The sequence below is a fragment of the Solea senegalensis genome, linkage group LG6, assembly GCF_019176455.1.
Source record: "Solea senegalensis isolate Sse05_10M linkage group LG6, IFAPA_SoseM_1, whole genome shotgun sequence".
Lineage (NCBI taxonomy): Eukaryota > Metazoa > Chordata > Actinopteri > Pleuronectiformes > Soleidae > Solea > Solea senegalensis.
The window spans coordinates 15499108-15511372 of record NC_058026.1 but is presented as its reverse complement, the minus strand read 5'-3'; the positions used below and the strand labels follow the sequence as shown (position 1 = coordinate 15511372).

The 12265-nt window shown below is 41.8% G+C and overlaps 1 protein-coding gene and 1 non-coding gene across 8 annotated transcripts in view; both read right to left on the bottom strand.

Annotated features, from left to right (window-relative positions):
- LOC122770698 (regulating synaptic membrane exocytosis protein 1-like) overlaps positions 1–12265 on the bottom strand; it is a 31831-nt gene that overhangs the window by 13321 nt on the left and 6245 nt on the right. For 4 of the 7 annotated variants that reach the window (XM_044027718.1, XM_044027721.1, XM_044027713.1 and 1 more), the window contains exons 2-13: positions 10493–10706; positions 8609–8901; positions 7394–8238; positions 7124–7164; positions 6837–6947; positions 5895–5994; positions 4302–4425; positions 2818–2864; positions 2547–2662; positions 2324–2454; positions 1468–1639; positions 353–506 (exon numbers count right to left, since the gene is read on the bottom strand). In XM_044027718.1, the coding sequence (XP_043883653.1) occupies positions 353–506; positions 1468–1639; positions 2324–2454; positions 2547–2662; positions 2818–2864; positions 4302–4425; positions 5895–5994; positions 6837–6947; positions 7124–7164; positions 7394–8238; positions 8609–8901; positions 10493–10706 (2348 nt within the window). Of the gene's footprint in view, positions 1–352; positions 507–1467; positions 1640–2323; positions 2455–2546; positions 2663–2817; positions 2865–4301; positions 4426–5894; positions 5995–6836; positions 6948–7123; positions 7165–7393; positions 8239–8608; positions 8902–9404; positions 9632–10492; positions 10707–12265 lie in introns of those variants that run through there. The other 3 variants (XM_044027714.1, XM_044027717.1, XM_044027719.1) reach the window with 3 other exon arrangements.
- Positions 6295–6380, bottom strand: trnay-gua. The gene is given in 2 exon segments: positions 6295–6330; positions 6345–6380. It is a non-coding gene; the product is annotated as a tRNA-Tyr (tRNA).

The window sequence follows — 12265 nt, the reverse complement described above, 5'->3', positions numbered from 1 at the left end:
CTCACTGCAGAGTAAAGTGCACTGTTAAACCTCAGAACAATGCAGAGTGCACACCACACCATTGTAATCCAAAATTTGCAGCCCAGGATTAACGTGAATGGAGTGTTACCTTATTATTTTGATTGTAGCTTTTGTATTTGTGTTGTGGCTTTTGTATTTGTGTTGTGGCTTTTGCATTCATGGTGTGGCTTTGTGTGAAAACACATGTAAAAACACATACAAGACTGGGTAAGGTTGTGTTTCTCAGTTTCCTTCAACAATAGAAAGACATCGAAATAAAGGACATGTTACCAAGCACATTAAATAATTGACATACATAGCATGTACATTTACTGTGTTTAACCAGACATACTCTGCAGCTTCTTGCTGGGGCTGTCTTCATGCCTGTGTCGGCGTGGAAGGTACGGAGATGGCTCGGGTAGAGGTATGGAGGACATGTCATGGGCCTGGAGTTTGAACCAGCGAGGTATGTCATCCAGCAAGGCCGTCTCTAACTCTATCAAAATCTGAGAGAGCAAGGATGGGTGAGCGAAAGAGAAACGGTGTAGTTTAGCAACTGAGCATCAGAAGAATTAGGAATAGTTCTTATATTAAAAAGATAGTTAAGATACTGACACCGAGAACCAACAGCGAAGTGAGTGGCATCACATGTTGTTATCTTGGATGGACTTAGATTTGCCTGAGTGAGTTTCACATTGATCCAATTAATGTTGCAGTAATTCTGACCATAAATCAAATGTTTACATTTTGGGTTACCACTAGGTGGTGCTTTCTCGAAAGGCAAGTCAAGGCAAGTTTATTTGTTTAGCACAATCAATGCACAGGGCAACTCAAAGTGCTTTACAAGGGCATAGAAATCCATTAAGAAAATCACAGAATAAATAAAAGCATGACATGGGTGCTTCATAGGGAACTACTATATTAATTCTAGGATGTATATTCTGTATTCATTCAATGCTTTTTAGACCAAGAGTAGGGTTTTGATATATATCCTTTCACTCACGGAAAGCCAGTGTAGAGACCTAAGGACTGGTGTGATGTGGTCCAGTTTCCTGGTATTAGTCAGGACAGCAGCAGCATTCTGGACCAGCTGCAGCTGCCTGATTGATTTTTTTGTTACGACCTGTAAAGACACCATTACAATAATCTAGTCTGCTGAAAATTAGTTTTTTCAGCAGTTTTTTGACAGGAAGGTATTTGCAATGTGATAGTTTTTTAGGTTAAAATTCAGGTCTGAGCCAATAATTACGCCAAGAAATCTGGCAGTCATTTCAGGGGCCCCCTTTCAGTTGGGTCCCATTGCCTTCTGCAATACCCTGATGACAGTGAGTGATCATGTAGTTGTCTAAACTATTACTAGTTAAATATCCAATCCAGAGAACTAAACCCAAATGATATCAATACAAAGAAATAAAGACAACTTATACAAAAGGAATGAAAGCATGGGGTTCACATGTGGTTACCCACCTCACCCAGGAATTCACTCTCCTCCTCCTGCACTCTGGGCTGGTCCCAGACAGTGATCTCCAGCATGCGTTCTCTGAAGTCCCGTCGGTGAACATGGGAGTATATGAATGTCTGGTTCCACTTGGGCTCAGCACTCTTCTTCACAGTTTTAGTCCGACGTTTACTCTTGTCACTAGAGCAAATGTGTAAACACACAAAGTTAGATTCCAAGACTCAAAATAACTGCAATCACTGATGGTACTGGAAGCTTGTGGCTGCAGAGGCTTCCAGGTGTGGATCCACAGGGTTGCATGGCTGAACGCAAAACAAATTTCTGACTTGACCAGCGAGGGTGAAACCGGCACAATCTCTTCAGAGATTGGGTGTCATCGTTACAGTGCTGGATGGCAAGAGTGTAGGTGCAGCTCCGACAATTGTGGCCATATAGGGAGAGGAGAGGTGAGTTACTCTAACTCCGAAACCTTTGTGAGCTTGATAAAAGCTGCAGTGATTAAAGTCAGGTGAGGAGAGAGGTGTGTTTGCAGCAACTCCGATTCCCATGGGAGTCAGATGAAAGGAGCTTGGAGACACCTCCTACTGTAACCACATTTAGGAAGGAGAGGAAGAGCTGAGGTTGCACAATTGTATTTTGATTAAACTCCAGCCTCTCACATGGAGTAAGGCTTTTGCTTTTCCCTGTAGGCCATGCTCATGGAAGACAATGGAAATTACAGCCACACTGGGCCTGGGGCCCTAAACAGTACATATGCAATACATGTAAGTGTACAGTAAATGAGTTTATTTTGGGAAAAAAATACTTTTGATAAGGACTAGGACAAGGAAAAGGTAATAAAACAAATCAATATGATGTCATTACCTCCTGTCTGGTAGAAAGTACATTTTGACATAGGGGTTCTGAGGTCGACCATCTGGTCGAGTTGGCAGGTCCCTGGCTTGAAGGATATTGACAATCAACTGATGACCCACTTTGTCATACCACAGCTTAATCTGAGAAGACATGAGATGGCATTTCATTTAAACTCTATCTGTATTCATATTTATTTACACAAGTCTACATCCATTCTTCTCTAGATACTCACAGAGAGCTGTCCAGGCAGAACCAGGGGAAGGTCTCTGAGGGTCCCAGGACTTGTAGGGGACATCACTGATATAGAGGGACGGTCCAACTTTTGTGACTCAAAGGAGCTGGAGCCTGCTGAGGGATGGATAGAAACAACATATCAACACAATTGGGTGATTTGAGTGTTACAATGTGTTACAATGACAAGATTTCTCCCCAGAAGTTTACCATAGCAGTTAAAATTGGCAATCACATTAACAGCTAATATACCTGGCCATATAAACACTTACTAGATTCTAAAGAAGGGTGGGAGGACTGTGGGATTCTAGAAGTGTCTCTGGAAGCAAAAACAAACACATTGTAAAAATGAGTATAAATCAAGACATGAACATTTGTATTTAAAGTGAATGAGTGAAACACTCTTGACAACAGCCATCAGTAACATGTTAGAAAAACAGCCAGGGGTAAAAAAGCACATGACAAGGGGTTGGCTTCTCCCTGATCCGCCCTCAATACAGGAGTGGATAAGTATAGTAAGCGACATTTACCTCATGGAACAGATTACCTTCTCCATTTGCCTACAGAAAAACATATTTATCAAATTGTGGGCCAAATGGGTAAGATAGGTTAGTTTTGAACAGACAGAAGTATTGATGGATGATCCTGTAATGCTATTTTTATGCTTTATTTTTGAATGTTTTATTTGGCCTAACAACTAGTATGTATTGTTTTATTTAAAAAAAATAAATAAACAAATAAAAAACTCCCTGGTGGACATTTCTTTATTTGCTCTTTTATATACGTCTGTCTTTTTCCAATTTGTTCAAGTTCTCAAGTATACTTTCATTTGACTTTCTGTATTTTGTTTCGTGTTTTGTATACAAAGATTTCAATTGTGAGTGGCGGAAATACCATTGTATGTTATTTGAAATGAAAATAATTACTGTATTGTAATGCTCTCACAAAATAAATATAACAAATGTAAAAAAAAAAGAAAGAAAAACAGCCAGGACCTAGTCGTGGGTCCTGGCTCACATTTACAGAGCTTTTCCACTATACAGTTCCAGCATGACTCTGCGTGCACTGTGCTCAGAAGTATACCAGGGCCTTAAAGCAGTTAATTTCAGTGTACTGAATCATTAGACTCAGTTAAAAGTTAAGATTTTTTCACAGAATCGTTCAGTACTTCGTTCAGTAGCGCAGACTCCGTCTGATACAGTCACTAAACTGAATACTCTAGACTCCTCTGTTAAATATTTCGTTTTTTAAAAGTCCTTGCTATATGTTGGAGAGTAACACATGTCTTCAAGTTTTGTATGTCTTTTTGACTGATCTACAGTTCGGCATTGTGCGGTTTGATTCCTGTGTCGAACGTCGTGCCACTCTCTGCCAATCAGTGGCTGGCAGTCTGTCGACATCACATTTAGCTCGCTTGGAACCTCGCCAGAGCAGGTACTGAAAAAGTGCCAGGTACTATTGCTAATCGAAAAGCAAAAAAAATTAGTAGAGTCGTGCTGAGCCGTGCCAACCCGAGCCGAGTCTTGCTGGAACTGTGTAGTGGTAAAGTGCCATTAGATATTTAATATGATGCAAAGCAGAGAAGGGAAAAAAGGATCTGAAGGATTTCAGGAGACATGAATTAATCATACACTTTTCTCAAAATGTTTTGGGACATAATTTGGTGGATAGAGTTTTTAAATGAAGGAAGGAGAAATATCAAAAGTAAACCAATAACTATTTTAATTATAATACATATTGATAACATTAATCTTACCCTATAGGTCTTGAAACAACTATTTCTACTTTAAGGTTGGCCTTTGATTCAAGGATAATGTTGTACACTTCTTTCTTGGTTGCTCCTGGCAATGACTTCCCATTCCACTGCAGCACCTCGTCACCTGGACACACACAACAAGGCAATCAGACATGGCAGACTTCACCTCATTCACACAACAAGCCTCTGTCGGCCTCTGTTGGTCATATTGGAAAGTGGACAAAGGACTGTATTAGGAACCTCTGCTTCCCAGCATCCCCTGCACTTCCTACCTACATGTGAAGTACTAAAAAGCAGAATCCTGATATCTCATTGGCCACCTCTGCTGGACAACAAACCTCACTGGCTGAATGTATAAACAAGACTGCTCGCCTTCTGTTTGTCCTCTCCTTCCAAAGTTCACAGCAGTAGGAGCTCGTCTTCAAGCTTCTTTCATCTGACTCACATGGGAAATGGTGTTTCACCCTCACTGGTCGAATCAGAAACTTGTTTTGCGTTCAGCCAAGCAGCCCACTGGATCCACACCAGGACGGCCTGCAGCCGCGATCTTCTGATCGTCCTTGCAGAAGAGAAGAGCGGCGGAGACCTCCTTCTAATATCGACTCTTGAGCTATTTTACCCCGGACGAGGCTGAGGATCAGCCGCTGTTTTCCCGCTGTGAGCTGCACAACTGACGTCAGTGCTCCACGACTCCACCAAACTGGACTGGACCCGAAGACGGAGAGAACACCTCGCTACACCCTATTGGCTGACAGTAAGAGGCATAGTACTGTGTTCTGTTTCCTTTGTGTTGAATGTATCGGACCACGCATCCACACATTTGTGTAACTCAAGTGTTTGTTGTCTGTTAATTGTTTGTTTGATTGCCTCTGTCCAGCAAACCTGTTCAGGAGGACATTTGATGAGACCCTTGACATGTTAAATGAAGCATGTAGTTCTACAAATGCAGTTTAAATGTACTTGTACTAGACAAAAGTACATCTTATCTTCGTTACAACTGTATATCAGGATATTCTGTTTTGCATGTTGTTACTGGTGTTGTCTGTGACAGAGGCACTTGGTGCATGTGTCATCAAGATTTTTGTGATCTCCAAACCAGGGCGTGAGACGGTGACTACAAGGGATGTGATTGTGCTCGAGGTCCTTTTTGGCATTGCAGATGTGGCGCAGGCATGTGCCTACCTTATGGGCCTCATGCATGCATTGGAACCAAGCTATTCAAAGACACTGAAATACACATTTTAAACATTTCAGAAAGTCTTCTTGCATTAAACTCTCAAGTTATGTTAAAGGACTTAGACTTTCTTCCCCACACTGTACTACTTTGACCCATGTCGTGTAAATTTGATTGATGTTGTTGAAACACTAAGAAGTTTTTTTCGACCAAGTCTTTAGAAATATTGACTCAAAATAAATTTGGTGGTGTTTTGGGGCTTGATGATTTGAGATGCTTGAACTCTGGATATGATGGTGTCACTGTTGTGCTTTTGTTTGTTCATATATTATTTTGTTGTGTTTGCTCTGATTTACATATGTGCATACACAATGCCCAGTACTTCCCTACATTAAACAATATGTTCAGTAGACTGGCACCTGCTCGTAGATGTCCCACCACATCTGCCAGACTGCCTTTCTTGACTTTGGTGATGAACGCCCCAAGTCTCCCTGTGTTTGTCATCTTCCCTCCTACCACCTGCAGAAAACGGAGGAACATGATTGAACATGATTAACTGTTAAACTGAGTGAATCATATATTGTATTGAACATTGAACATATTTGCCACCCAGTAAACCACATTCCAAATTCGTGTTACTATTTCTACATTAAAACAGTCATTCATCGGTCGTCACGTGACCATGCTTGACCAATAAGGAGTCAGCTTTTTGTAAACACAATCCATCCATCTTCTAGACTTCTACTCTTTCAATTTCAGTGAACTTGTGACCAATTGAGGAATTGGGGTTACAATTGTTTTGCCAGCATATAAATGTGTTCCTTCGAGCCGGAGTCGAACCAGCGACCTAAGGATGACTTTGATGTACTCTACAGTCCTCCGCTCTGCCACTGAGCTATCGAAGGCACAAATACACTGGGGGAGGCCATGGTCTTGCTGAAAAGCCTCAACAAGTTCATGCAATTCAGTTTCTGTGACAAGCTCTTTTATATATTTGGGCCCCAAGTTAACAGTTATTACCTGATAAACCTGTCTGGATATTTTTGAAACCACTTGCCTTTGCAGTTATTTGTAAGTGACCCTCACCCACCATTACTGTGGGACGTCCTTCATTGAGCAGGCACAGTATGTCAGTAGGTCTCTCCATTTGTGTGGGTGGACGTCTTGTTAATGAAATTGTTCCTATCCATTTCACACGTTATACAATACTACAGCTTTTTATGTCACAAGGAAAGAATGCTGTTTTGCCCATCCACACATAAATGGTGAACCCGAAGTTTTTAAAAATGTACACTTAAGACACAGTTTTCAAAAGCATAACATAACACAATCACAAAAAAGAAGAAACATTTCCTGCTTACTTTTAGGCCAAGGAGGGAACCATTCTCACGAAGCACGGCTGACCGCTTACTTAGTATGATGCGACCAATCAGGTGGTCACCTTCCTTAGCAGGCTGCCATGTGACTGGATGCTACAGGAGAGAAAAAGCACAAACAAATAATAAGGATGAGGGACAGAATAAACAAGGAAGGCAAGTATTTATTATTTATTTCAGATTTTGTCCTGCTGAGTGGTCTTTAATCAGCTATGTGATCATATGTGAATAAAACTGCAATGGTGCCAGTATGAATAGGGTATAACACTCACGTGCCACACAGTAGGATCCAATGGGTGACAGTCCCAGTCACCTGTAGGCAGAAAGAACAATAAATTCAGTCTATGTCAGTATTCATAAATTGTAGAGCTGAAACTATTATTCAATTAATCGATGTACTAAATTAATCGTCAACTATTTTGATCGAATCGATTAATCGGTTTGAAGCTTTTTTCTTGATTAAAACAAGATTTTGTATTGTTTCAGCTCCTTAAATGTGATTTGTCTCAGTTAACTGGAGTGAGCACATATTTTTCACTGACCCTTTTTGCTGATGTTTTCCATGTCTAGGTCCTCACAGCTGGTGTACTCAGGCGTGGAGCCTCCCTCCTCCTCCTCCTCCGAGCTACTAATGGACATCTGCCTCTTGTTGACTCCGCACCTGCTTTTGCATGATTGAGAAGGCAGCAAAGACTCTGACTGGGAGTCTTTCTTTACCGGGCTATCCTTGTCTATTTCTCTTTGTGTCCATGTTGTACTTGGTTGGACAGGTCCCACTGGTTGGGGTCCTAATTTCAATCCACCTTCACTAGGTGGAGGCCCTGCTCCGACACCCACAGTCCTGTCTACAGAGTAGGCACAGTGGTTATCCAGTATGTTGGAGTCTCCCCTCCCACCACCGGACAACTTTACTAAAAGATTTTCAGGCACCTCACTTGCATTGGCTCCTCCACCTGGTCCCAGACCAACCTCATTGATTGCCAGATCACTGTGTCGTCGTTCATGGCGTACCTTTGAAACCTTAGCATGCATGCGCATCTCTCGCTCTTCCCGCTGAGGTTTCACTGGGTAACGGGCCAGATTGGGGTCACTACGATAACGATTCTGGAAGTCCTTCTCACAACGCTTCCGTTCTCTCTGTTCTTCATTCTCTGGACGTCTTTTATGTGTTTCTAAACCACCTAAGTTATCCGCCCCGTCCTTATATTCCTGAGAATGGATCTTCTCCAACCTCCGTCTGTCTCCCAGCTGTCTCTCACCTCTGTCACCAGGGCGCACCCGCTCATCCAAGGATGACTGAAATTGTAACTTCCCAGTAGCTTTCCAGCTACCACCACACCCCATGCCTCCCTTGCCATTTTGTTCATGGAGGGAAACTGGTCTTTTCCTGAAGGATAAGGTTGTTAAAAATGCATCATTATTTGGACACAGACATAAATACAGGTGTACCGTTTTCTTTAGCACAGGCAAGCACTAATGAAAGACTTTTATTTAAACACAGACCACATTCTACTATTCAACATCAGACAGGTTACTTCTTCCAGTCTCAACCACCAAGTACTAATAATAGGATTTAATCAGAGACTTTACCACACAGATCTACCCCAAGGATAAAAAAAAAAGCTTCCTCTGTTTAAGATGCTTCCCACTTTTCAATTCTTATCATGTCACAAATGTGACATATAAAACATTTTATAGTGACAGCATGTAGCTGAACTTCATCATAGAGGTTGTGTAGTGTGTTTACTGAGTCTTACTTTTCTCTGGGTGGTTCACTTTGAGAGCGAGAGCCTGGCATGGTGTCAGCACCCTTGACAGCAGTGTCACCAGTGGACAGCTGCTTCCTCTCTAGTCCTATGGAGGCATTAGAGGCTGGGGCTACGGACCTGGAGCGCAGTAGTTTCTTGTCCTGTTGGTTTTTATCTCTTATAGCTGGGTCATTCAAGGAGGTGTCCATCATTCCAGGCCGCACCCCTGACTCTGAAAACCATTCTCCTGATTTGGTGAGAATCTCCTGCTGCTTACGGCACAGGTTGCATACGCACATTACCTGAACGGGTTAAAAGAACAGGAAATGTTGGTAGAGACACTGGAATAATTAACAAAAGCAGTGATCAGATGACAAATGGCCATGACAATAAAAATATGTATGTGAGCATAGTATAGAACTTAATCAATGAATTCAAGACAGGCATTAATGATAAATTAACAATCTGATTAATATATAATAATTATTATATTATCATTATAATAATAACAACAATAATAATGATAATAATAATAATAATTAATGATTAAGGATAAACCACTCAAAGTGGTGTCCCCTAAATGATTTCCCCTCTCTGTTAGCTACAGTTCCTCCTTTTAAGAGCCTGTACAATTTTACCTGCTCTGTTTTATGACTTGAGTAAAATTACAGTACAAACGGCCGTGTGTACGAACACAGTGACAAACCATCGTCAGGACAGCAATGATCTCAAATGCTGGCAAAATGCCACCTGCACACCATGTACTGCGTGAGTGTCACAGCTCACTACGTGACATTTCCCCCACCTTCTGAAGACGCCCCTTGTGACATCCTATACAGGAAGTCTACGGAAGAGTTGAACTTCCTGGAGCTGTATGATATTTCAAAGCCAAAAGGCTGTATTGCCAGAAACCACCTTGTGATCCTGGCATTCATGTCCTTCATTTGTCCAAGCCAAGACACCGCTCTGTGTTCAGTCTGTAATACAATTTTGCAGCTCCCTCAGCAAACGTTTTCCGACTGAGCCACGGGTCAGAGCTGTTCCTGGTCCCCTTGCAACAGAACAGCACCTAAGCCTCTCTCAGAGGCATCAGTCTGTAGAGTTAAACACAGAGAGCTGCAATGGTATTTTGATGACCTTTTTACATTTGTATTGACAGTCGCTTTAATCTCCACTTAATTGTTTTAAGAATGGCAGGTTACAGTTTGAACCCTTTTTTTTTTTTTATCCTTGAGCCTTGAGATCCCTTCCTCTCACTGGTGCTAGTCTTGTTCTTATGGGAGCAGCAATGTCACTGGTTGGCATGCATGTACAGTATGATTACTGCAATCAAGTCACGGGCAACATGGGACATCATAGGTGCTGTAATTGATGTGGATGTGGAAAGTAATCTATCCATCCATCCATTTTCTACCGCTTTATCCTCCACAGGAAGGTCGTGGGGGGTGCTGTGCCAATCAATCAATGATATAGGGTGATAGGTCCATCACAAGGACACACAGACACAAACAACCATCCAGTCTCACATTCACACCTATGGTCAATTTAGAGTGACCAATTTACCTAATCCCTTTATTTCATGTTTTTGGACTGTGATAGGAAGCCGGAGAACCAGGAGAAAACCCACACACAGACGGGGAGAACCTGCAAACTCCATGCACAAAGGCCCTTGTTCCAACCGGGGTTCAAACTCAATAAACAGCACTACAACTTCAGACAGAAAGTGTTTTGATGGACCAATGACTGGTACCAAGCCATTCTGCCAATACACGTTAGTCTCACAAAAGTATGGTCAGGAAGCAAAAAAAGGATCAACAGTTCAATCACAGCAAGAATGGGAAGAGCATAAGACGGAGGTGGAATAAAAAGAAGGCCAGAGGACAGGAGTCTTACATTATTGGACCGCAAAGAGACCCGTCCTCCACAGCGAGCACAGAATTTGATCTGACAATAGGAGCAGTGGTGGCCGCAGCCATCAGCAAACTTGGTCTTGCGGCAGATGCCACAGGTGGGCGTGTCGTCCTTCTGATGAGTCGGCTGCTGCCGTATCTCAGCCCCGATGCGACGTACCTCCTGTTTGTAGCTCTCAAACTGCTGGTGCAGTGTTCTGAGAGGGACGAAAAAATAGAAACAAATACAACGTTGCCCATTAGTGGTATGCATTTAACAACATTTCTTGCTTAAAGTGATGTGATCCTTGTGTATGTTTGATAACATTTTATTGTTTAATAAGTGGTGTGTAGAGCACACATGAAAGGTGCCTTTAAAAAAAATCATACAAGCAATTTAAGATCGATGGATCAAGTTCAAGTTATATTTACAATCAATTTGTTACACAGCAGCAGCAGACGAGCCACACATGACAGCAAATCATACTATAACAAATAACATTCATTGTTCAACAGAGCAATGGAGGCGGGGACACATTTGATTTTCAATCCGTCTGTCCTGAATCTGGGCAAGTGGAATTTATGACCAGATGGTAGCAACATGCACTCAGAGAAAAGACGGAGACTTGGAGATAAAATATAGTATATTGGGCTTTCTGCAGGCACTGGGCCTTGGACAAGAGGGGGAGGCCATTCACTGTGGCCTCTAAAATGTCCCTATCCATAAAAGCAAATGAAACAGGAGGTGGGGATGGGTTCTATAAAACAACACAGAGATTTGTGTCATGATTGTCTTCTGCTTCTCTGACACATTCAAATCTAAAAAGACACATCATACTCACTGTCCATGTGTCCCTTTGCCACGCCTCATTTTTCCTTGACAACAATAAACTGTCCCTCTACATAAGTTTCATGTTGGAGGTCTGAATACGTCTCAAGGTGGACAAACTGGTGAGGTGTCAGAGCTGACTGGAATCCAAGGGAGAAAGGCCACTCAGGTAGGTGAATCCTTATCTTCAAGGCTTAGACCTTGTTATAAGAGATGATGATCATAATTCTTTATGTTTATATACAATATACTTTTCATCTCCATATTATTTGTAGATATGTATTGCCTTACTGAGTTTTTATGGCCTGTATGTTATTGTTTTTTCTCTAGCTTTAGTGATTAATAGTTTGATGAGTGTGTTTTATTATGGAGTATTTTTCTAGGTTTACTGTTTTTTAGTATACTGCCTGGCCAAGAAAAGTTGCCACCTAGAAAAGGGTAACACACTCCAATATTTCATTGGACCGCCTTTAGCTTTGATTACGGCACTCATTCGCTGGGGCATTGTTCCGCTAAGCTTCTGCAATGTCGAAAGATTTATTTCCGTCCAGTGTTGCATTCATTTTTCACCAAGATCTTATATTGATGATGGCAGAGTTGGACCACTGCGCTAAGCCTTCTCCAGCACATCCCAACGATTCTCAATGGGGTTAAGGTCTGGACTCTGTGATGAAAATGATGTCTCTTGCTCCCTCAACCACTCTTTCACAATCTGAGCCTGATGAATCCTGGCATTGTCATCTTGGAAAAAATCCATTGATGGAATAATCTGGTCAATCAATATATTCAGGTAGTCGGCTGACCTCATTCTTTGGGCACATAACGTTGCTGAACATAGACCTGACCAACTGCCAAGACTACCAACAATAAACGGCAGTTCTTTTTTGGCCAGGCAGTGTATTTTTTTAGTGTTATTTTCTTTAGTTTCGTGAAAGGGGGAATTGTAAT